Source organism: Oenanthe melanoleuca, chromosome 1 (genome assembly GCF_029582105.1).
Source record: "Oenanthe melanoleuca isolate GR-GAL-2019-014 chromosome 1, OMel1.0, whole genome shotgun sequence".
In the NCBI taxonomy this organism is placed as follows: domain Eukaryota; kingdom Metazoa; phylum Chordata; class Aves; order Passeriformes; family Muscicapidae; genus Oenanthe; species Oenanthe melanoleuca.
Window position 1 is genome coordinate 26336783 of NC_079333.1, and position 22751 is coordinate 26359533.

The 22751-nt window shown below is 40.0% G+C and overlaps 1 protein-coding gene across 1 annotated transcript in view; it reads right to left on the reverse strand.

Annotated features, from left to right (window-relative positions):
- Nucleotides 1–22465, reverse strand: part of MAN1A2 (mannosidase alpha class 1A member 2) — a 135275-nt gene extending 112810 nt beyond the window's left edge. The window contains exon 1 of the mRNA XM_056514231.1: nt 21646–22465. Within this exon, the coding sequence (XP_056370206.1) occupies nt 21646–21953 (308 nt within the window). The 5' untranslated portion in view covers nt 21954–22465. The remainder of the gene's footprint in view (nt 1–21645) is intronic.
- Between the last annotated feature and the right edge of the window lie 286 nt (nt 22466–22751).

The window sequence follows — 22751 nt, forward strand, 5'->3', positions numbered from 1 at the left end:
TGTTATTAATAGATTTCTTCTTGTACCTTTCTAAGTTTTAAGCCTGCCTTGTCTCTACTCCTGGGTCCCTTCTCTAAAAGAAATTAAATATATTAAAGCTGGCAAACTCAAGTCACACTGTGACACCATTAGCAAAGGCCTTTGTTCCTTACCTCTGTTTACAGCAGCCATGTAATCCCAAAAACCAACTTTAAAAAGGATGAGGGTGTCAAGCTCAAGAAGCACTGCTGTAGCTGGTACAGTCAGCTCAAGTTTTACTAGGGAAGAAAAGTAGCTGTTTTCTACAAACACTCCTATACTTGCACATACATGAGCAGCCCGGCATTTGTCAACACTAAGAAGGGTCACTAGAGACTGTGTAAACATTTTAAGCTTAAATGAAACTTCTTTGTTTTCTGGTTACAGTATCAGCTGAAACCGATTGTCAGACGAATCAGATCAATTATTTCAGGAAGAAAAATAATACTTTTTAAGACTACAACAGCAATGAATGCAATTTTCACTACTGGCAAGCAAACAAAATACACATTTTCAACTAGGTATAAGCAAGCTCATTCAATTCTTTGTGCCTTAATGTCATTCAGGTACAAAACCACTTCATTAGGAAAAAAAAACAATAGCTGCACAAAGTTCAAGAATTGTAGTGTTTTCAATCACTACACCTCTATCAAACATATATCTTTTTTATCTCTTGTGCTCCTCCAGTGTAAAAGAGAATACAACTACATTAGCCTCAAGGCACTAACACAAAAACAGGCATTATTATTTTTTGATGATTAAAGGAACTTGAGTTAACATCTGCAACTAATTACTTCCATGCAGAACATTAAGCCTCTGCAGAACAAGGTCTTAAACCTGTCAAAGTGCTTACAATGCTCATATAGAGAGAAAGATATCTTTTAGGAATCAATCTTACGCCTAAAAAAGGACTCTGAAAAGTCACTAGAAGTTCAGGAAATTTAGGATTTCTTCCTGTTTCCTCAAGAAAACGGACTAAGAAAAATGGTGGTACTTTGCCCTGTGTAAAACTATTTTAAATAGTTTTCTGTATCCTAGCATCATACTGACTGGAGCATCAGATCTTTCTTCCAAACCACCAAAATGAGACAAACTTTAGTTTTTAAAAGTAATAAAGATGAAAGAACTTTACAAGAAATTGGAGCGAAAAATACATATAGATTATGGGAGTAAGAAACAGAAAAAGAAATCAATATCGAACAAGAAAATTGGGTAGGATAAAAAGTTAACAATTCTCCATTTGGAAATGTAAGGTTTATTTTGATATGGGTTTCAATCCACCAAAAACCAGGATTATTTTATTTAGGATTCATTCCAGAAGCCCATTACAATTAACAATGTCAAATCACAGTATTTTCTACTACAAATCACTCTAAGTCATTGGAAACACTGCTGTTATAAAAATTTAAACATGTATATAGCAATGCATTTACACTCTACCCAGTACAGTCAAGTCTAAGACAGCATGGACCAACATCTTGCATACTGTATTATTTATTGACACAAAGAACAGTTTGATGAAGGCAGAATAATACACAGCTGGTCCTGTGACACTGAGGAAGTAATGAACTGAGCTGTCCTGCAAGACCAATGCATCATCTCTGCTTCCTATTAAAGAAGGAATTTTTATAAATAAGCACATTTACATATAGGACAAGGCAGTACCACTAATGCTGATGGCACAGATTAGATACTGAAGCATATACTCAAGCAGAATTAAAAGAAACCGAGTATTCCTACATACAGCATTAAGCTCTTAAATATTATTTTTAGTCTACTACTATTGCCCAAAACTAAGTTTCCAACAGGAAAAAAACCCAAAGATTTAAACACATCAACATAAGCCATAAAGGAAAATAACAGTAGTACATTCTATGAATTGGCATACATCACAGAAGTTGCTGCAGAGTCTGAAACACTATTGCATTTTCCATATCACTCAAAGCTCATCTTTTGCAGAGGTCACCATGCTACAATCTCCACAAGCACTACTTATTTTTCTTTATTTTATACAAAACTGAGTATTTGTAAACTCAAGTTTTTTACTATGGTAAACAAAGTTGCTTTGATAGTTTTTTGAGAAAAAGTTGCTAACATAGCTACCCAGCATTAAACAAAATCCTAAAATTAGCTAGAGTTAGCTAATTTTAGATTTAAAAAAATAGATTCAAACACCTAGAATCCAAAAATATCACTGGTTTCTGCTACAACTTAATTTTCACCCTTTCAAGCACATGCAGACCCACACGTTGCATGTGCAATTACTGTTCTATATCATTTTAATATTATTTGGAGTGAGAAGGTTTTGATTTTTCAGAAACATAGTTCTTAAATATATTTATCTAAAGAAAATCAATCATGGGTTCCATTTTGTACACTACCAGCAACTGTTTCAGCATATGCTCTACAGAAGCTTAAATTACATGTTCAGCACTACAGCAGTACTGACTTGCTAGTCCTTCACCCTCTGTACCACCCACACTGCCTAAGAGTTGTGCCAAGACAGGATGCTGGGCTCGAAACCTCAGATTCGTACAGGAAATTTGGGAGGATATGGGGACAAACACAAGAACAATAAAGTAACAACAAAGAAACTGCCATCAATACACAGTATCTTGTTCTCCCTCCTCTTCTGATCTTCCCTGATCCCAGAATCATAAATCCCTCCTTTTACACATGATACTACCAGAGGAAAAGAAGAAGTTTGTGGAGGCATAGGAAAAAATCTTCAGGAATAATGGAAAGGACCCAAATAACAGCCTCCAGGAACTGAAGTTCTGCATAGGAGCGTTAGCCAGTTGAAAAAAAAATTCTTTTGTTTCTGCATATGCACATGTTAAAGCAAGTGAATTTTTAGCACATCTATTGAAGTGCATATGCCCTTGTTCAGGTTGTTCAGTTCAATAAGAGAACAATATTTGTTTGCCTAATAAGCTACGAAAAGTTTTTGAAAGTTTCACCTGACATACAGAAACAGCAATATATGAGAATCTTCAAGCAAAAGAGAAACAGGATTTTGCCTGTTATCTTCATAAGATTATAGCTTGAAAACTTTCATTCAGCAAGTATCAAAAGCTTGCTGCAGTCGCTGTGCAAGAATGTCACAATGAAAGCTGCATTAATTCCTTGCCATGAGAACTACTTAATACAAACACTTTAAATACTTAATAGAACAGGACATCCTCATTCTCCACATGTGGTAGGACAGATGCTTCTATGACATTCTACACAGACATTATAAGCTTGTTCTAAAATGAAAGTACAAGAGGGGACATACTTGAAAATAATTTGTCAAAAAAACCCCACACTAAACATCTGATTCCAGAACGAAGAACAGAAGAAAGATGAAAACTCCTGGTCTACTCATGTTTCAGATAAAAGACCAAGTAAGCCATAAGATAGACCAAGAAAACTCTTAAAGCAACACAGTTAACAAGTAAACACCTCCATCAACCTCCTTTTTCGATTTTATTTTGTTAAGAGCAGGGTTTGAAAACTATTAAGTTTGAAATAACAACCAGAAAAAGTTAGACACCAACTGTGGGCAGCAATATCTTCCTGACTTTTATCAAGTAAGCAACAGAACCTGAGACAACAGAAAACAGGCTGACAAAACACGTGTCATATAGAATTGTGGTTGGGGGTAAGGGTGTGTTTTTTTAAGAAAATTAAGAAGCAGAAATCATTTCAATATTCTTGACTTTCAAAACTGAAATCCTGGAGCTTTTCATCATTAAGAGAATCCACCATTTGAGCTAGTAGCAGGAGGCTGTCATCCTCTATCTATGTGAAAAACAGAGGAAGAGAAAATACCTTGACAGGGTTTCACACGTATCAGCTCACAGCAAAAAAAAAAAAAAAAAAAAAATAAAAGAGACTCCAGTTACAGTTGCACATTATATTTAAGCTGATTAATACCTAGCTACTGACAGGTGAAAAGTCCAAACAGCAATAAGGCAAGGATCTGCTGGAAACTGAGGACTATTAGATAAAACCAGGATGAGATAAATGATAACTGGACAACAAAAACAACACCAAGAGCACAGATCACCTCTGCATGCATAAGTCTTGGCAGGTTAAACTCTGGGAAGCTCTTCTCTGACACTCAGAGGGGATCCATCTGCAGACTCAACTTACAGCTGGAGAAGTGACAATACTGCCTTCACTGCTTACCTGAGATTGAGAAGTTAACCTGTGTGGTAAGAAGATATCCCTGGGTTAGTAAGAGCTGGACACCACCAGCATGGGTCCCCTCTGCTGTTCACCAGACAGATAAAGCCCAGAACACAACCTCCCTGGCTTTGTCACATCCAGTCAGTCTCCTATGGCTACAAAACCAGCACTTCTGTAGAAGCAAGTCAAATGGCACATAAGGATGCCTGGATATCCAAACATGCTGCTGATTTAGCAGGTTAAAGACTGATTGTGTATGACTGCAGCATCACTAGAATGATCAGCTGTAACAGCTGAAACATTGGTTTACAGATAAAGGATGTTATAACCCTATATTCCTTATATTGGTCACCATCTCTGTGCAAATCATTCTTTTCTCAGGGCTTTAGTGGCCCTGTAAAAGCAATCTCTCTTACTCCTTATGCCAGTACTCAGGAGGCTGGGCAACAAGCCATTCAGCCAGTGGTGAGCTGAGCCAGCTGAAAAATTACAGATCATTTCAGGCCAAATCAGGTCTCCTAACTGGCTGACTGCCCAAACACTGATGTTGGGGCTAGAATATACTCATGATTAAATGTCTGGGGACACAGCAGAACAGGAAACGAGTTTCAAAGTGTTTTAGACCTGCATGTTCAGGGGTGTTAAACTAAAGCCCAAGGTACAAGTAGCGTGTTTTCTGCACACAAATTCACATGGCCATTAACCACTACTATCCATGGCAATTGCCTGCTATCACTTCTACCTATTCCATCACTCAGCTATAAAGTTTTCTCTTCTCTAGTTTACCCCACTGATACCACTTCTTCCATCAGCAAGAGTCACTCCCTACCATCCTAAATTTTATTTATGCCTTCCTGACTACTAGCTTCCTCCAAATGTTTCCTCTCTCCAAAGCATCTGATTAGTCTCTGGTATCTCAGTCAATGCCTGCCTCTTCTTACACCTGAGACAACAATAATCTTTCTCTACTCAGAGAAAAAGAGAAGGAAACCAAAAAGCACTATTTCAGAGTTATCCTCCCCTCATTGATTTTGCTCCAAGTGCAGTTTCCATCTCCATTTTTCAAAGAAGCAAACTGCTGCTCCTCACCACCACCAAGGTCCCCTGCTAGCCCCAGCTCAAACCTCACCCCTCCCCCCCAGGTTTCCATTCCTAATCAGTTACTTCCTTCCATTTTCCTATATACTGGGAAAATGAGAACTACATTAACTGAAGGAATATCCTCTTCCTGATGTCTGTATTCAAAAGGGCTATCACACTAAATAAGACAGTTCCCTCCTTTTACACGGAGTCTCCTTGGTATCCTGATCTCCAGCAGTAAGCACCAAAACTCTCACCAACAGAAGAAAAGCAGCTGGAGACAGTCAGCAATTTAAAGCAATAGCCATGACAGTAGTATGGTCTTAGTCCGAAAGTTCAAAAATTGTTCAAAAAGAAGTTGACAGCAAAAAAACACATGAAGTGAGAATGGCTGTTACAAACTAAAAGTATAGCAAGTGGCATATAATGCAGACTCAGAGATGGCAAACTTTCAGGTAAGCAGATGGTACCAGGCTTCTCTGCATGGGAAACCCTCTGGCAGGTCCTACAGAGCTCTAAGGAAGTTACTACCCTCACACAGATGTTCTGTCAACTCAAGCTACCACATTTCCATAATGTTGCTTTAATCACCCAGCCAAAGCTGCCTTGCACATCCCAGAAGCAACAATGCTTTAAATATCTGATTGGAAGTTCACACACACTGCTCAGATTTATCTTCCTCCTGTACCAATGATTGTTACCGTATGTCTATATGGTAAATTGACACCGGTCTACCAATGTGTTTGAAATCAGAATAGTACTCAACATGCATGGTGTCATAAGGCCTGCACTGAAATGCTGTATGGCAGCACTTGAAGAGAAAGAGGAGGGGGACTATCCTGGGATCTCCCGTAGGAAAGCAGGACAAAGGTCTTCATTATGGGGAATCAACACTACTAGGGGTGTGCAGCTCTGTCCAAACACAGGCCTAGAACAATTTCTCCTGACTTGTTCCTCTCGCTTATGATATGCCCAACACTCCTGGCTCACACAGCATCAGTGCTACTAGATTCGCCTCACCGTGGCAACGCAGCAACACTGGATTTGTCTGAAAGACACAGATCCTTGCAGCGCAAGACTGGCAAGATCACTCTCTTCCTTCTATGTGGCAGCAGTTTAAAATGTAGCCTGCTCTGGAGAAACTGGATGAATTACAGGGTAACAACAATAATAAAAAAAAAACAAAAACAGTCCGAACTCAGCCTCCAAATATCACTAGTTTCCAAAAGATATTACATGACATGTCATGAGAAAAGCTCTGACAGGAACTGCAGGCAATGTTATGCTCTTAAACACAGTTGTCCTTGCTTCAGGGGGGACACATATACACACACATACATACATATAGCACATATGCTGTGATTCAAAAGGTTTTCATATAAAATGACACAGACTGCAGTGTGGCTATACTTAACAGTAACGCTGCATTAATTAAAACAGAAAGTAAGTTCTTCTCCCACTCAGCACCACTGGGACTAATCAGAAGAAGACCAAAGCTTTATACCTCTCCACTTAGCAAATCAGCCAAAACTGTAACTAAAGATAGAGCAACAAAATACCTGGAAATCATGATGTACGGTCTAATCCGCAATGTTACCACAGAGCAAAACTCTATCTCATTACTCCCCAAGTTCTTTAATCTTGTCAGTAAAGCAGAGGATAAGAGACAACTATATGACAAATTATTTAGCCTTCCAGGTGCTTTTAATAAGTTTCCACAACAATAATCCCCACTGCTAATAAAACAGCAATTTGCTCATTCCATGAGCAAAGTGCACAAAATATGAATGATAAGCTCCATTCTGCAAAAGACACCTTCACAACTGAATGTCTTCCCAATTGAGTAAACAACACTGCTGACAGCCATCTCAGCTACCAAAATCCAGGATGTAGTTTAAAGAATCACTGACCCATAAACAAGGTAAGGATATCAGCATCATGACAGTAAACATAACAGAATGCAAAAAGAAAAAGTACAAGAGAAGAAACTACAATGTGTAAACTATTCTTAACACATTACAAATAATTCAGCCCAAGATGACTTGGCATTCTTCAGGAACTGCTGAGCAAATCTTTGTTCCCATATATCTGCAATCAAAATATTGTCAGGACTCAAGAAGTGGAACAAAACATAGCAAAAGAGCAATGTTCCAGCAGTACGTATGTTTAGAACTACCACGTGTGCTTTTCACAAGCCTATCATAATATTAACAGATTAAGCTAACGCAATGAAATACTGATTTAAAGCTATCAGTGCTATTTCCAGTATCAGTGAATTACTTTAATACTAATATGTTTTACAAGCTGCATATACAGGCTTTAGATGTATGCAGCAGCAGATGAAATGGACACAAACTACTCTTGACATGACCAAAACAAAAAACATACAGAAGTACCACAGCCCAAAACATGAATCTAAAACAATGAGAGAGCTGGGGGTATAAAATGTTTCAGCAATTTGATCTTTGAATTGTCTTCATCAATAGAATCTCAGGTTTTTCAGAAAGCTTTAGAAACAGTATATAGTACACAGCATTGTCTTCCTCTGTTCATTTGCACAATAAAATATGCATCCAACACGTAAAGTCTAATTTCTTCCTTCTTTACCACCACCACATACAACTTCCTGAATTCCCAACAACAAAATGCAGCTCACGAATAGTCGTAGTCACATGTCTGATTCCTTGAAGATTAAATTAAAATCTGTTTCATTACTTAAAATTATTAGGGCAATGTGCTTATCTCTTTCATGAAAAAGAGTTCATTTTATTAACAAATACATCTACACTATAACAGCACAAAATTAAGAAAGAGATGACTAAAGCAGAATAACACTGTAGATTTGACTAATGAAAGTTTTGGAAATGAAAAAAAAGACCCACAACCCTTTCCTTCACTTCACTGGCTGTAGGCAACAAACTCATGTTTATTTTGAGTTCAGATCTTATAGTTTCAAATACACTGGTCCAGAGTAAACAAGCACACAGTCCCAAGATCACCAAACCAAGAATCCTACTCTTTGACAACCTAAAGATCCAGTGTGAGCTCCTCCAAAAATAAACTGATACCTTGTAAGGGGATCTTCTCATTGCTGTAAACCACAAAAGGGAACACCTTTCTGGGTCTCCACAAAAGGTAAGAAAAATAGTGTTATTGATGAGACACTAAATTCAAGAGAAAAATATTGACTCAAAGAGGCATAAAAGCTGAGAAAAAAAGCAGAGCTAGAATATGTTGACTTGGCAAGATCAAGAATCAACTCACTCCAAGATCAAAGAAGGCTGATATTTTCCTACCTTATACCTTCCAGGCCAGCAGGGACTCCTTGAGCTGGTAAGCACATTAAGCCACAGAAAATTGCCTAACTGGCTAGGCTCTCTGCATGAGCCAGTAAATAATTGCAGTGTATGTCCTGCTTGAAGAGCCTCTCTGCATGGTAGAAGATGCCAAACACTCACCCATTGCAATTTTAAAGACAGATGCTATTTCTCAAGACTAGTGGTCTGGCAAAACGTCATATCCTTGCAGCCAATGTCCTGCATGAGAGATAATATTAGCTGAAGTTCTTTCTAACCCTAAAGTAAAGATAGTGCAAAATTAAGCACTCAGACTAGGAAATGGAAGTTTTATTCCCTCTCCTATAAATATTGTGTCACCATCAGTCATTACCACTTTGGATTCCAGAAACAAAGATGGGGCAAAATAAATAACACAAAACATGGTATTTAAGATGCTGTCAAAGCCTAATGTAACTTCCTTTCTTGAGGATTTCTTTAGTTTTATCGAGGCTTTTACTTATTCCTTCTTCTCAAAGGTCAAAGTTCAGCCATTATCAACAGGTTAAAAAGAAAAGGCAGTACTACTCATCCATCACCATAACACCTTTCAGGACCACACCTAGACTTTGCAGGAAAAAGGTTGGGGCAAAGGCTGTGATGTGAAAATCAGCATGGTTGTCCTGGTTTAGGGAAAATTTAGGGAGGAAATCTCCAAAGAGGTCCCTCTAAAAAGCAAATTCAAGTGGCCACTCCCCCACACAGTTCAGGAGACTAAAATCTCCTTCGAGAAAACTGGAAAAAACCTGTTTATTTAACAAGTGAAGTACCCACAAATGTGAAAAAATTAATAATATTAAACAATGGAATCTCACACTGTTCTGAAGACATTACAAAAGCAGAAAGTCCTTTTCATGGGGTGTACCTCAGCTTGCTCAGTCTTTCAGTCTCTCCTGCTGGAAAATGCCATGTCCTGGGCCCCAGTGGCCCACAGGTGTGAGCTCCTGGTGTTTTTCTGGATTTTTCAGTCCAGAGCAAGGCTGATCAGTTCCATTGAAAAGAAAAGCCACAGTCCAGGGAACTTCTCTGCCTCAGCTAGCAAAAAAAAACTTACTGAAAGCAAAGGAGAGCTCTCACCCACTGTGCTGCAGACAACACAGTCCAGGAGCAGGAAAGCTGAAACTCTTATTTATATGTTTTTTGAATACAGCCGACTCAGACATTCCACCGCTTCTCCTTCTCCCCTGCTTCACTCTCAGATCTAGTTTTAAAGGTACAAAATTTATTTCTGGGCTAAACAGACAAATGGGGATACAATTCAGCATCATAAAGTTGCCCCAGAACACTGGTACATAAGTATTATATAAAAGGAATACAGGGTTATACAAGGAATACAAGAAAAATTTCTGGGTTACACTTCAATCCAACTCTTCCTATCCTCTTCTCCCTCCCCAGCTTTTCCATCTCTAGAGAGCATAGAAGATGATGCTGCTGTTTTAGAAGTTATGGACCAGCAAGCCCTTGCATAGCCCTTGCCACTTCACTGCCCTGTTTTATTTCAACTGTTGTGCACTGAACTGAAAGCAGTAGGGTCAAATTGCTAAAAAGAAGTGAACAATTCTATAAAAAGGAAAGGTAGAGCAGAAACTGAAAATAAAATACAAAAACAAAAGCCATCTGCCACAAATGTGTTTGAACAGTTTGATGTAAACATAAGAGTTTCCACATCTCAAAAGACATCCTATTTTAAGCATTACTGAATACACTTTAAAGCTGGAAAGAGCAAGGTTATGGCTGATGGAGTTTAAGGCAATTTTTTCAAGACAGCTGGGAAGAACTCTACTTACAGTCTGTACAGGATCCAGGATTTTTCTTCTTAAAAGAATTCAGATATAGAAAAATGAATTTGTTAAGTATCATATTTAAGGAATACTGAAAATTTTTTATGCTTCCATATATTTTCTAGTTACTAAAACACTACAGCATATTACAAAGCTTGCTTTTTTTCTAGAAATTCTACACAATGAATCCATGAATGTTCAAAAAAAAATTGCTAGAGAACCAAAGAACAGCAAATAATTATAACTGACTCAAAAGTTACACACTGCTTTGGAGGTTGGGCTAGTTGGTTTACTTGCTACTGTATGAAAGGAAGCTCCATAGATGTTTCCTTGGATTTTTTTGTCTCCTTTTAAACTCAAAAGGTACTTTAAATTTTCCCGGGATCACCACCACCAAATTCTAGAGATGGAAAAAAATTTAACAAAATTAAATATCTTAATGGACTAAACCACAATCTTGTGATAGGTGCTGTTGATCAGGTGGCTTGTGTCAGTATCTGAACCTCCCAGACCAAGTAAGGGTGGCATTTTCTTTGCGCTGCCTCAAGTTTTTCCTGCAAGTGTTCCTGTAGGTGACATTACCACTAGAAATGTCACATATTTCATTGACCTTAATGATTCAGGCATCTTGCCAAATTGACACGAATATGTCAAGCCTCATTTTTCTTTGTAATAGCAGTAGACTGGATGAACCAGTCCCACTGGAGCATGATGGCCAGATACTATTTTGAGAAAATTATGTCTGAAGAGGGGAGACAGTGTGTCAAGCAAACGACGATGCATAACTGCAATAGCAAATCCATCTGAATAAAATTAGTGCTCAAGTAATTTATGGAAATCAAAACAAACATACCAAAAGACCACAGATGTAAAAAACCCAGACCAAACCAAGGGCCTGGGGTTCACATGGAGTGTTTATAACACAATCATAAAAATTCCATTGTTTCACCAACACACACAAGAACAAAGTCACCATCAGGCATTTGGCTTAGAGAGTCAATAAACTGTTTCCATTGCCTACTCTGGCCAGTAAGGAGCTGTCAAACACTGCAATGCCAACATGGGGCTAAGTAAAAGCCAGACAGAAAGAACGACAACAACAAAAAAAAAAAAACACTGGTGGAAGAGAACCTGAATTTTTTTCACATTAAGAAATATCAAGAATGATGGAGTGATGGCAGGGTTTATTGCTTGGCTTTGGGTAGGAATTTGAGTGGATTTTGGTCGTTTTCACCAAAGAGCTTTCTTCAGTTACCAACAGAACTCTGAATTATTTCCAATTGTCAAGTTCATCAATATCACTTCAAGAAAATTCTAAACCAAGTTCATACAGAAGCTATTAACAAAAACTGCCAGTACAGTATCAGTCATCTCCTTAGCCACTGGCTTTGAAGTTTCACATTCAAGTACTTCAATGATAGCAGTGACAACTGATTATCCACCTCACTAGGTAGTTTATTGATATCACATACACAGATACCTTGGTATCACAGGTATCAGACCCTCAAAATGACAAAGATCCCAGCCATGATACAAAACTTTAAAAATTCTTAGTTATCAGTGTGACAGCTATTGAAGAGCAGTTAAGTTCCCTTCCAGCATCTGGGATTTGAAAAAGTAACTAGTTTCAGGTAAAAACAAGTGCAATGGTGAAACTCTTTGAACTTTTCACTCCATGGATCTGGAGCAATTTAACAAGTGCAACAATTAGCAGATCAGGCTTGACTGTTTTTAACTATCTAAATCAAAACACTTCCCAGTTACAACCAGCTAAAATAAAGTGCAGGACAGTGATAAAACTGATGTTAAAGTTTTTATTAATTGCTTGCATTACTTCACATTTGTTCTGATTTTTCTATTGATTGGAAAATGACTGTACTACAGACCCATTAATATTCTAATTGTCATGGATTCCACAGTCTGCAGAAGGTGGAATTATTCACAAATTAGAAATATTAATTTCTACTATACTTCTTATAACATCAGAACTCCGTGATGCAAAGAGCCTCTTACATCTCTGCAATATTTGCTTCTCCAGAACACTGTACATTGCAAAGCAGAATTCAGTACATATGTTACTTAATCACTTGGAGAACACTTTCCACTGAAATAGAAGTCAGTGACAACAGAACAGATGCCTTTAGGAAACTAAGGATGTGTTATTACAGTACTGGAAAAACAGATACATGCTTGCATCATCTGCAATTATTAAGTTTAGAATTAAATAGTCATCAGTGTTTCCAAGTAAAACTGATTAAGAGATTTAAAAGTTCACTAGAAACACGGTTCTGAATCAAGCTAGTCACATGCTATCATTTTTCCAAGACAAAATAATTTCTGTGAGGGGGAAAAAAAAAAAAAAAAAAAAAAAAAAAAAAAAAAAAAAAAAAAAAGAGGGAGGAGAAATACTGTATCTTAACCAGGAAAATAACTTCCCTCTTCTGTAAGCATTTTCCCACTACTGCCATCTCAAACAAGCCAAGACAGTGGCAGGTCTTTTTTCAAGTTTTGTTTTTAAAGTGTAGAGCAAATTTTATTTCATAAAAGTAATAAAAACAAACAAAAAAAAGTTTGTGGTCCAGAAAGTCACCGCTGGATTATGACTCTCTAAACATACTGCAGAAAGGATGCAAGTATTTTGGAGCAAAAGCAGATCCTCTAACATGCATTGGGAAAAGAGCAAATAGCCCTCAAAATGCAATACATTGATAAAGATAGCAACATACCCAGAAAAACCTGCTGAGGAAACAGCACATGGCTGTAAGCTATTCTTACTAGTCAACAAACCTAAACCAGGAATAGAACCAGTATACTGACCACAGGTTTGTTTATCCAGCAGGACAGTCAGAGCAAGAAGATGTGATCTTCCCATTCCCACTGAAGGATTTAAGGGATATACTGCTCCCACAAATGCTATGTTTTTCTCACCCTTTGTGAGTACATTCAGGTTGATATGATAAAAAGTAAATTGGATTAGTTTGATTTACCACTGATGGTTACCTGCTCTTAAGTGGCCTGAAGTACACTTCAGTCTTAAAACATGCCAGCAGGTCACAGAGAGATATGATAACAAATTACTGAGAAAATAGTTATGCAGCTAGTCCGTGCAAGCTTCAAATGCCTTGCTGGCCTGCAAACAGTGCTAAAACTCAGCTGAAATGCAAAAGACTTCCAGCTGGGTACTAGCATACAGAAAAAGCTGGAACACCTCTTTATGAAGACAGGCTGAGAGAGTTGGGGTTGATTCAGCCTGGAGAGAGCTCCATGGAGACCTACCAGCCTTCTAGTACCAAAACAAATCCTACAAAAAAGCTGGAGAGGGACTTTTTACAAGGTTGTGTAGTGATAGAACAAGGCAGAATGGCCTTAAGCTGAAAAAGGTTTAGATTAGATGTTAGAAATCAATTCTTTACTGAGGGTGACAAGGCACTGGAATGACTTGTCCAGAAAACCTGTGGATAAGCCATCCCTGGAAGTGCTCAGGGCCAGGCTGTATGGGACTTTGAGCAACCTGGTCTAGTGGAATGTGTCCCTGCTTTTGGCAGGGGAGTTAATAACTGATGTTCTTTCAGACACCTTCTAACCCAAACCCTTCTAGGATTCTATGAAAATTGACAGTTCTGCATGCTGGTATTAACAGACAAAGTAATTTCACTGAGGAACTCTTAGAGCTTTATATAGCAAGATAATACTTTCATAACATGCACTAACTGTAATTTTGCTCATGCCATGCTGATCAGATTACATAATGTTAAGCCAAGTGAAAACCTCAAACTTGCTCTCTCAAATAGAATCACAGAAAATAGCTAGCTGGCCATTGGAACCTGCAATGGCAGCACTACTGGAGCTGGGGAAGAACTTCCAAACTTCTCTGGTGGGTTGAGTCAACTAACAAGTAAGACAGCACATCAAACATTAATGAAACTGATGCTGAATACAATATGCAAGGTAATCCAGTTCATAGGTGTGCATCATAAGAATATTTAAAAGAACAAAGGGGGCAAGACAGAATGGCAAATATGACTCAATGTTTGGGCAAATAAATCCTCTGAGAACCAGCCCTGTGTTTCAAACATGAATAGCCTTTAACTTTCTGTCCCAATGTTTTCTACTACTTCAGTAAACACACTCCATTGCTACTGCTATCCCACAAAATTCAGGTTTTCCTTACCACAGCATTCATTTCTAACCACCCTTCTCTAACAATCAGTGAAGAACAGAAGACTCATGCTGTGGCTGGCTCAAAATCACACTTGTACAGACTGACTAGCAGCTGCAGAAGTATCACAAACTACTCTTGGGCTCTGTGATCCTTCCTTCAGCACTGCTCCCAGTTAAGGTTTTCCCTCAACACCAGGACACGCACAAGATACAGAAATGTGCTTATTCTAGCAGGTCATGCTTTGCTACTGATTGACCGTGGAAAAGGAGGGAATAGAGAACAGTGAAGGATCAGTGAGAGCTACAATTTGTCCACAGCATGTCCACATAAACTTTGTTGGCTTAGGACACAAGGTCAAAAAGACTTTTCAAAAGCAGTCTCTAGATAACAAAGGAATATTACAGGTAACTTATTAACCTATCTTCTCAGCTTTTTTTTTTTTTCTTTCTTTTTAAATTTTAGAAGTTTATGCCAGTGTACCTGGTTAGGTAAAACAAGAAAACAAGAATAGAAGCTACCAGGGAAAGTTCTCACTTACTGTTTATCATTCAGTATTTGTAGAGCTCAAAAATAATACAGAACCTCCACATCCTTGAGTGAATGGATGAAGTTACATAATTTACTCTATACAGGGCACTAGATTAGACAACAAAGACAAAAGGAATCAAAAGCCTACAGATTTTATGAACAAATATATGACAAGAACTTAGTCACCAAAACTTTCCCCAATGTCTCCCCACCCCAATGAATACATGTATTCACTCTAAATAAAACAGTTACAGGCATATGGGACATTTGGAGCACTCAGATTTTCTATTTCAAGGTTTGAGGTGGGTGGGAAAAAGGCATTTATTTTTTCCCTTTCTTGCCCCTTATTAGCTTATTGGTCTGCTGAACACCTCTCTCTCTACAGTTTACTTGAAACAGAACTCTAAATGTCAGTAAAAAAGTGAGAATCTAGTTACTGAATTAAGACAGATGACAGCATTCACTTGAGCCTGCTTCTGAAAATGAAGGAAAAAAACAAATCCCACAAGCTATACCCAAACAGGAGTCCCAAAGTTCCTACTCTGTTAGCCTGAATAACGACTGTGAGAAACAGCTGCCTACCTGTGAGACCAGACTTTTCTCAACATCAAGAGCTGCAATAATTAAATGTGAAGGATGGTGGAATAAAAGCACCAACCATGTTTAGAATTTTACAGGCTTCTTAGGGATGGACATAAGTAGCAAGGCATTACAACATTTCTCCGATTTGCCCATATTCAGCCTCAGTTCAATTGTTATGAAAACATGTACACATACCGCATGTGTATGTAAAACTAATTACAAGTTTGGTATTTGTTGTAAGGAAGAAAAAACCCGTAACTCAGAACTAGCCCAGAAGGATCAAGATGTTTGTATTTACTACAGGAAACTGAAAGGATCAGAAAGAAGATGGGGGCACTCTTGTAGTGCAGTATGCCCACAACTAGCCATAATGCTTACTATAGCCTGTACTGCTACCATCATCAAGCAACCCACATTTATGCTAAAGTTCTTCTGAGATTTTAATCTACAAAAATCCAAATGAACCAAATTGCAACTGCCTCCCACCTACTAGCTGGCCTAAATCCAGCCACCAAGCTCTGCAGTTTTCCCACGCCTGATTGTTTTCCAGCATGTAGACAAAGTGTAGATCATGCAGAAAACCAACAAGTTCAAGCTTTTTTTTTTTTTTCTTTTTTTACTGGAAAGGGTAAGACCTGGAGAACACCAGCACCCAACTCCTCTCTTTCATAACACAGGAAATTCTTTGACTAGCTGGATATTACAGCAAGAGAACATGAAGAAAGCAGCACTCTACATATGATGCAGGCTGCTCAGCAGATGGGGGGAGAGGAGAGAGGACATCTAAACAGATGGTCTAGAATTTGCATTTTAAAGTTGAAAGCATTTTCCAGCCTACAACATAAAGCTCTAATTTCAGCAGAACCTTAGAAAAAATCCAATAGGGCACTTTTCCCACTGTCCAGTGCAACTTCAGGAAAAATTCCAATCAAGTTTAAGGTTACAGCGTGGGCACTCTAGAAGTCAAACTCCCACAATTCTTCAAGTACAGCATCATCTCTCAAGTCTCTTCTCAATACAGGCTCCAGAGACAAGAATAACATGTGGCTACTAAAAACACTAGCTGAGAAAAGTCTTCAAATAAAAAGGGTCAGTGCACTTGCAAAAGTTTCAGCAGTTGAAGACTGACACCAAGCAGTTACACTTCAACTTTACCCTAGACATACGAGATGTTTCTGAAGCCTGACTTGGAACACGCTATCCTGCCCTCACTGGCTCCAGAGGCGTCACCATGAGGACTTGCATTTCCTGAACGTGGCACTTCAGAAAATCTTTACTTCTAGATCAAGCATCTCAGCTTAAAATCAGTGCCCATATTTGAAAGAGACTGGGGAGTCTGCTCTGAAGACAGGCTCAATCTCATGCACTGAAAAATTGAATAGAGAAGGAGCTGGAGTGCAGACACAAGAGTGGCTCCTGATTTTTCAGGGGAAAAAAACAGGTTCCCAGAATTATAATAGCAAATACTCTTAATTTCATTAACAAACTGTGCCTCAAGTAAAGTTGGAAAGGAAGAGCAAAGAGTTTTATGCACTTTCATACTTGATGACATGGCAGAGGATGACAGAAGACACTGATCCCACTGAGTAATAGAAGCTATATTATCTCCTCTGCCCACTTTTACTATAGCTAATTAAGTCATATAGATGAGAGAAAATAAAGAGATTTAAAAGAAGTATATTAAGCTTCTTATGTTTCTTTAAAAAAAATAAAATTAGAAGAAGAAATTAAGACCAAAAGCACCTCAGAACAATTTTTTGTTACTTTCACCTTCTAGGAGTAGAGACAGCTGCTGCTACTACCAAAAAAGACAACCACATACTGAGCAATAGCAGATTTTAGACTATTGTCATCCAGCTGCTGACCCAGACTCATCATATCAGAATGCGGAGCTTCCATCTTTGCATAACACTGCAGTCAGTATTCCTCAGCACTCCAGAAACAGTCAAAAGCATTATTTAAACTGATCTATACCCACTGCCACATAGAGGCCAAGGCCATTGAGGTGGGTACTTGTATTAGCAGCAGCAGCAGCTGCTGTCAACCTGATGACTTGAGGGTTGATGAGTTGTTTTTCTTTTAAACACAGAGAAATTTTGACTTGAAGTGATACATAGGAATTCAGCAGCTGAAGATACATCTTCACAAATTCAGAAGTCCAAGTGCTGCTACAAAGTAGCTGTGAGCTCATAAAATTACATTATTCGTTACCTCTAAGATTAATGTACTTTCACCACAGAAATGGCCTTAGCTTTTGTCAAGTAATACAGAGAGCAGCTGCTTGACACATCATTAAAGAAACAAGTCTTCTCAATTTTCATATTGCAGATAATCTTAGTTTTAAAAAATCTGAGAAATCAAGGAGATTACAGGGCATTTGCATTCTTACTCATTTGCATCAGGTGCAAAGAAGCTATAAGAATGTTTTGGTTTACTTCCAGACTTATCTTTTAGATCTCATACTGAAAAATAAAATATCACAGATACTTGGAAAGTAACTGGGTAGTAAGAAATACTTTAAGTATCTTTGTGTGGCAAGAGATGTAGAAGTTTGGGAAAAATTACAGTTACCTAAAATCATGTAACAAATTTTGGGTGCTACACAAGTTTGTTTGGCAAGATGCATCTTCAAAACCATGCAGATCTCATTCCAGAATCTCTGCAATATCCTATTTGAAATGGAAAGAAATTTATCTTCAGGAAATGAAAGTGATTTTTAAAAACTGTATGTATGCACATTATCTTCCTAAGTCCTGGACTAATCCTTTCCCCTCTCCCTCCCCTCAAAGGCAAAAATTTGTGGTACACCTTCCCAACATTACTCACTCATTCCCCATGCACCATCCTGCAGGAGGAGCTTACAGATGAAATGAAAAATTGAAAGTGAGTTTTACCTCGCAATACAGTCCATCTATCTCCCAAACACAAATTGCAGTTTTACTCCAGATTTTAACCATCTTCTTAGAAGAAATATGCTTTTCTCTGGAGATATGCAAGAACACTGTAATTCTTGAATAAATATTTAAGACTATCAGGAAGTCCCCTCCCCCCTCAGCCCCCCCCCCCATTTTTCTGCCTGGAAGGGGAAATTAAAAGAGGGACAGAAGCAGTAAAGAAAACAATTTAATGGAAGATGTAAAGTTAACGTCAGCAAGGGGTAACCACTGTAATAATAAAAATAAAAGCACTCAAGAATGTCAAGGGTGCCCAGGGGAAGAGGTGGGAAAGCAATGCAAGGAATACAGAGAAAGTCCAGTGGGAACCATTGTTAACACACCCAACACTAAAGCATGGTTGTTACAAAGATTTTCTACCTACATCAATGCTGCATTTTTCTAGAAGATAGAAATACAAATATTTTCCAGTAGCCTACAAAACTAAAGATTTGAGCAAGGCAAAATGAGCATTAAAATATTATAGGCTATATACCAAGGGAGCAGTATAATAAGATGCATGTTTTATCATTTGATAGACATTAATACCAGCAGTTACAGAAGAAACACTTTCCTTTTTAGTGATTAAATCAAAATATCTGTCATTTCATAATCAAGTGTATACTTCATATGAATGACCTTTGATCCAATTAGTTCTGAAGCCCCTTGATTTCTGGATATACAGCTTGTCAATCCATCCTCACACTTCACATCTCAGACTGCATCCTCCTTCACATTAGAATTAGGTTAATTTCTTTTGGCCTTTTGTACCCTAGCTCCTCTGCCTCACCCAAAAAACACCACTTACAAAGTAGCTGATGTTTGACTTTGCTCCTTGATAGTAAGCAAAACAAATTTTTCCATCCCAAACTGAGACAATAAGTAATCTAGAGCTCACCACTGAAGATCCTACACTTTCTCAAAATACCATCTGTCAATGACTCTGCAATCCAGGAGCAAGAACTCCAACATGAAAATGTGTTTTCTGTTCCGTGTTTTCCATTATGGTAAACAACCACATCAGTCCCAAGATGATGGCAAACAGCCCATTGATAAAACTGTGATAATCAGCCAAAGAAGTTGCTTCAAAAGTAAAGCACATAACCTGGCTTCACAAGGCCTATTTTGTGACATTTACACAAGGGTCCTAAAACTGGATTAAGGAGGCAGGCTTTTTAAGTAGTTAAGATATGCCTGGTTTGCAAAGCTAAAACAACAGGAATAATAACTACTCTTGCTGAAATAAGAACTCAAAAAATGAACATGATAGGGAAATTTTGGATGGAGGGCAGGTGGGAGGTACAGACAGTCACAGCAATACAGGAACCATAGGACAGTTAACTGATGTCATGATAACCACTTTGTTCAAGAACAGATCCCAAACAACCAAAATGCATTTAGCTCTGGCGGTTATAAGCTATTGCTTATCTACACGTAACACACAAAACAGTATGTACTTAATTCTTAAAGCTGTGGCCTCAGTAACTAAAAGAGAGAACATGGAAAGGATTCATATGAACTATCACTATCAACAGACTCTTTTTTCTACAGCCCATCTACTGGGCAACACAAGGTACAACAGCCACAGCTGTAGTTCTGAACATTTCTGAACTCTTCTTTTTGTTTCGTCTGTCCTATATTTTAGAAACTGATTTTGCATGTGCCACAGGGACTGGGGAAGCTAAGAAATAAGATCACACACACCAAAAAAAAAAAAAAAAAAAAAACCCAAAAAAAAACCCCAAAAAAAACCACCACACAATGAAAGACAAGAACTTCAAAGGCGTATTAGAGACCGTCTAAAGCTATGTTTAATGCAGCGTTTAACCACACCAGCAATTAACATCATAGACAAAATAAGTCCTTGTTAAATATTAAATACTTGTGCCCTTTCAGATAGGGAGGACAGGCTCATGTTAAGTGCCCCAAAACATCCAACAGCAAAGATGCCTTAAGGAAAAATACCATAGTATTCACATATTCTTTATAACTCATAACAGATTAATAAAAAGAAGTAAATTAAACCCTCTCCTTTTAATGTAATACAAATAACCTTTAAATAATTCTTATGCCAGTAAGATATATTTAAAGCTGTTTTCAAAGGAACACTATCAGTACAAGTAACCTTTTTTTAAAATCCCCTGTATTACTAATTTGAGTATGAAAAAGCAGGTATTTTATCACCCATCATCATATTTTAACACATCTTTGACAGTGAAGAGAGATCTGTCAGCCTCATTAAGATCCAGGCAACAGGGTAGGATTTAGGCAACTGAAGTATGTTAGAAGCATATATACTGTATAATCATCATTTAAGGTTTTTTTACCTCCGTTTTGAATGCTTAACTTCACATGATCCAGTCCTGGAGGCTTGCATCACACAAAGCTTTAGGTGGCCCCAAAAAGCTGTTGATACAGTATATCTACCCTTGATACTCTTATTTTATCTGCGATTTCTTTACACTGGCAAATACAATTAAGGAAACTCAGCCACCGGCATCTTCAATCGACTGGATTAACATTAGAGCAAGTGATTTTAAGGGCCAGAAAAAGGCAATTGTGCCATCTGCACTAGTTCTGTGCCCTGCACGTCACAGGCTGACAGCCTCTGGATCACAGCATGAAGTCTTTTTCAGATCAAAGTTCTTGTGCACTATTCAGCAACAAGCAGCTGTTTTGAGTAAGCACATAATAGTTGTAGACGAGATGCGGCAGTTTTTCAGTCACTTATACCATCTCTACAAATACCATAACTTCTTTCCATGGCTGATGCATGGACTTGGCTGCGGTAAGGAAATATATCAGTCGCTGGAGGACACCCCGTATTTGCCCTTCCCAGCTCCCGCTCGCCAGAATGCTAAATTCACACTGGGGAAGGCAACATGGAGCCACATCTACATATGGAGGACACAAGGCTAGCGCTCCGAAGTTGCTACACGCAGGGGAGACAAGAGGATGTCGGTGAGAGGAGGGACAGCAGTACGGGAAGGACTATTTTAAGGGATCTCCCTGTCACCCAGTCCCGCTCCCTTCCCGGCGAGCGAGGCACCCACCTGTGTCGGTGCTCGTCGTGCCCTTGCCCGTGGATAAGGAAGCCGCCGAGGTTCTTGCCGCCTTTGCTGGTGTCCACGTGGGGAATGAGCACATCCTCCAAGCCCAGGTCAAAGCGCTTGTGCTTCGAGGAGTCGGGGAGGAAGAAGAACGCCCCGAAGCACAGGGTGATGAAGGCACTAAGAATAAGGAGCAGGATAAATTTTTCGGAGAGTCTCAAGGTAGCCCTGTGGTGCGGGAAGGCGGAGGCCCCCAGGTTCAGCGGAGGCAGCCTCCGCCCGGAGAGCGGCAGCAGGGCGGGAGTGGTCATCCTTCCGCTAGGGACCCCCCGGCGGGGCACGGCTCATCCCCTCAGCCCCTGGGGAGGGCGGCCCCGGCCCGGCTCGGGGGCTGCGGGCGGCTGCACCATCACCATCCTCCCCGGGGGCGCCGGGGGAAGGGAGGGCAGGGGGGGAGGCCGGGCCGCCCCGACGGCCCCCGCCCCCACGGGGGCTCGGGCCGGGGCGCGGTCGCCCCGCTACCTGCGCGCGCCCTTCTCACCCTCCTCCTTCCCTCCCTCGCCGCGGGGCCAGCCGGGCCCGAGCGAGCGACTCGGGTCAGCGGCGCTCCCCGAGCTCTGCGGCCGCGGGGCTGCGGGACGAGCAGCAGCGGGGAGCCGGGGGCCCGGCCTGGCGCGCAGCGTCGCTCCACCCGCGTCCCCTCGTCCGGGCCGGGCGGAGGCGCATCCCCCTGGCCGCGCCGGGGCCCCGCTGCCAACGACGCCGGGAGCGGCCGCCGCGCGGGTCCCGCTCCGGACCCTCTGCCCACCCCCACGGCGCCTGCGCGGCGGCGGCGGGCGGCGCACGCGCGCGGGGCGCGGGCGGGGCCCGGGGGCGGGGCGGGGGCGGGGCCGGGAGCGGGGCCTGCCTGCGGAGCGCGCGTGTGGGTGCGGGAACGCCCCTGGGACAAGCAGCTACGGGAGAGGGCCCGTGGTAGGCCACAGAGATGCTGAGGGAACCAAAACATCTCTCTTACGAGGGAGCTGCGGGAGCTGGGCCTGTTTTGTCTAGAGAAAGCTGAGTGGGAATCTCATTAATTCACATAAATATCTCAAGGGTGGGTGCCAAGA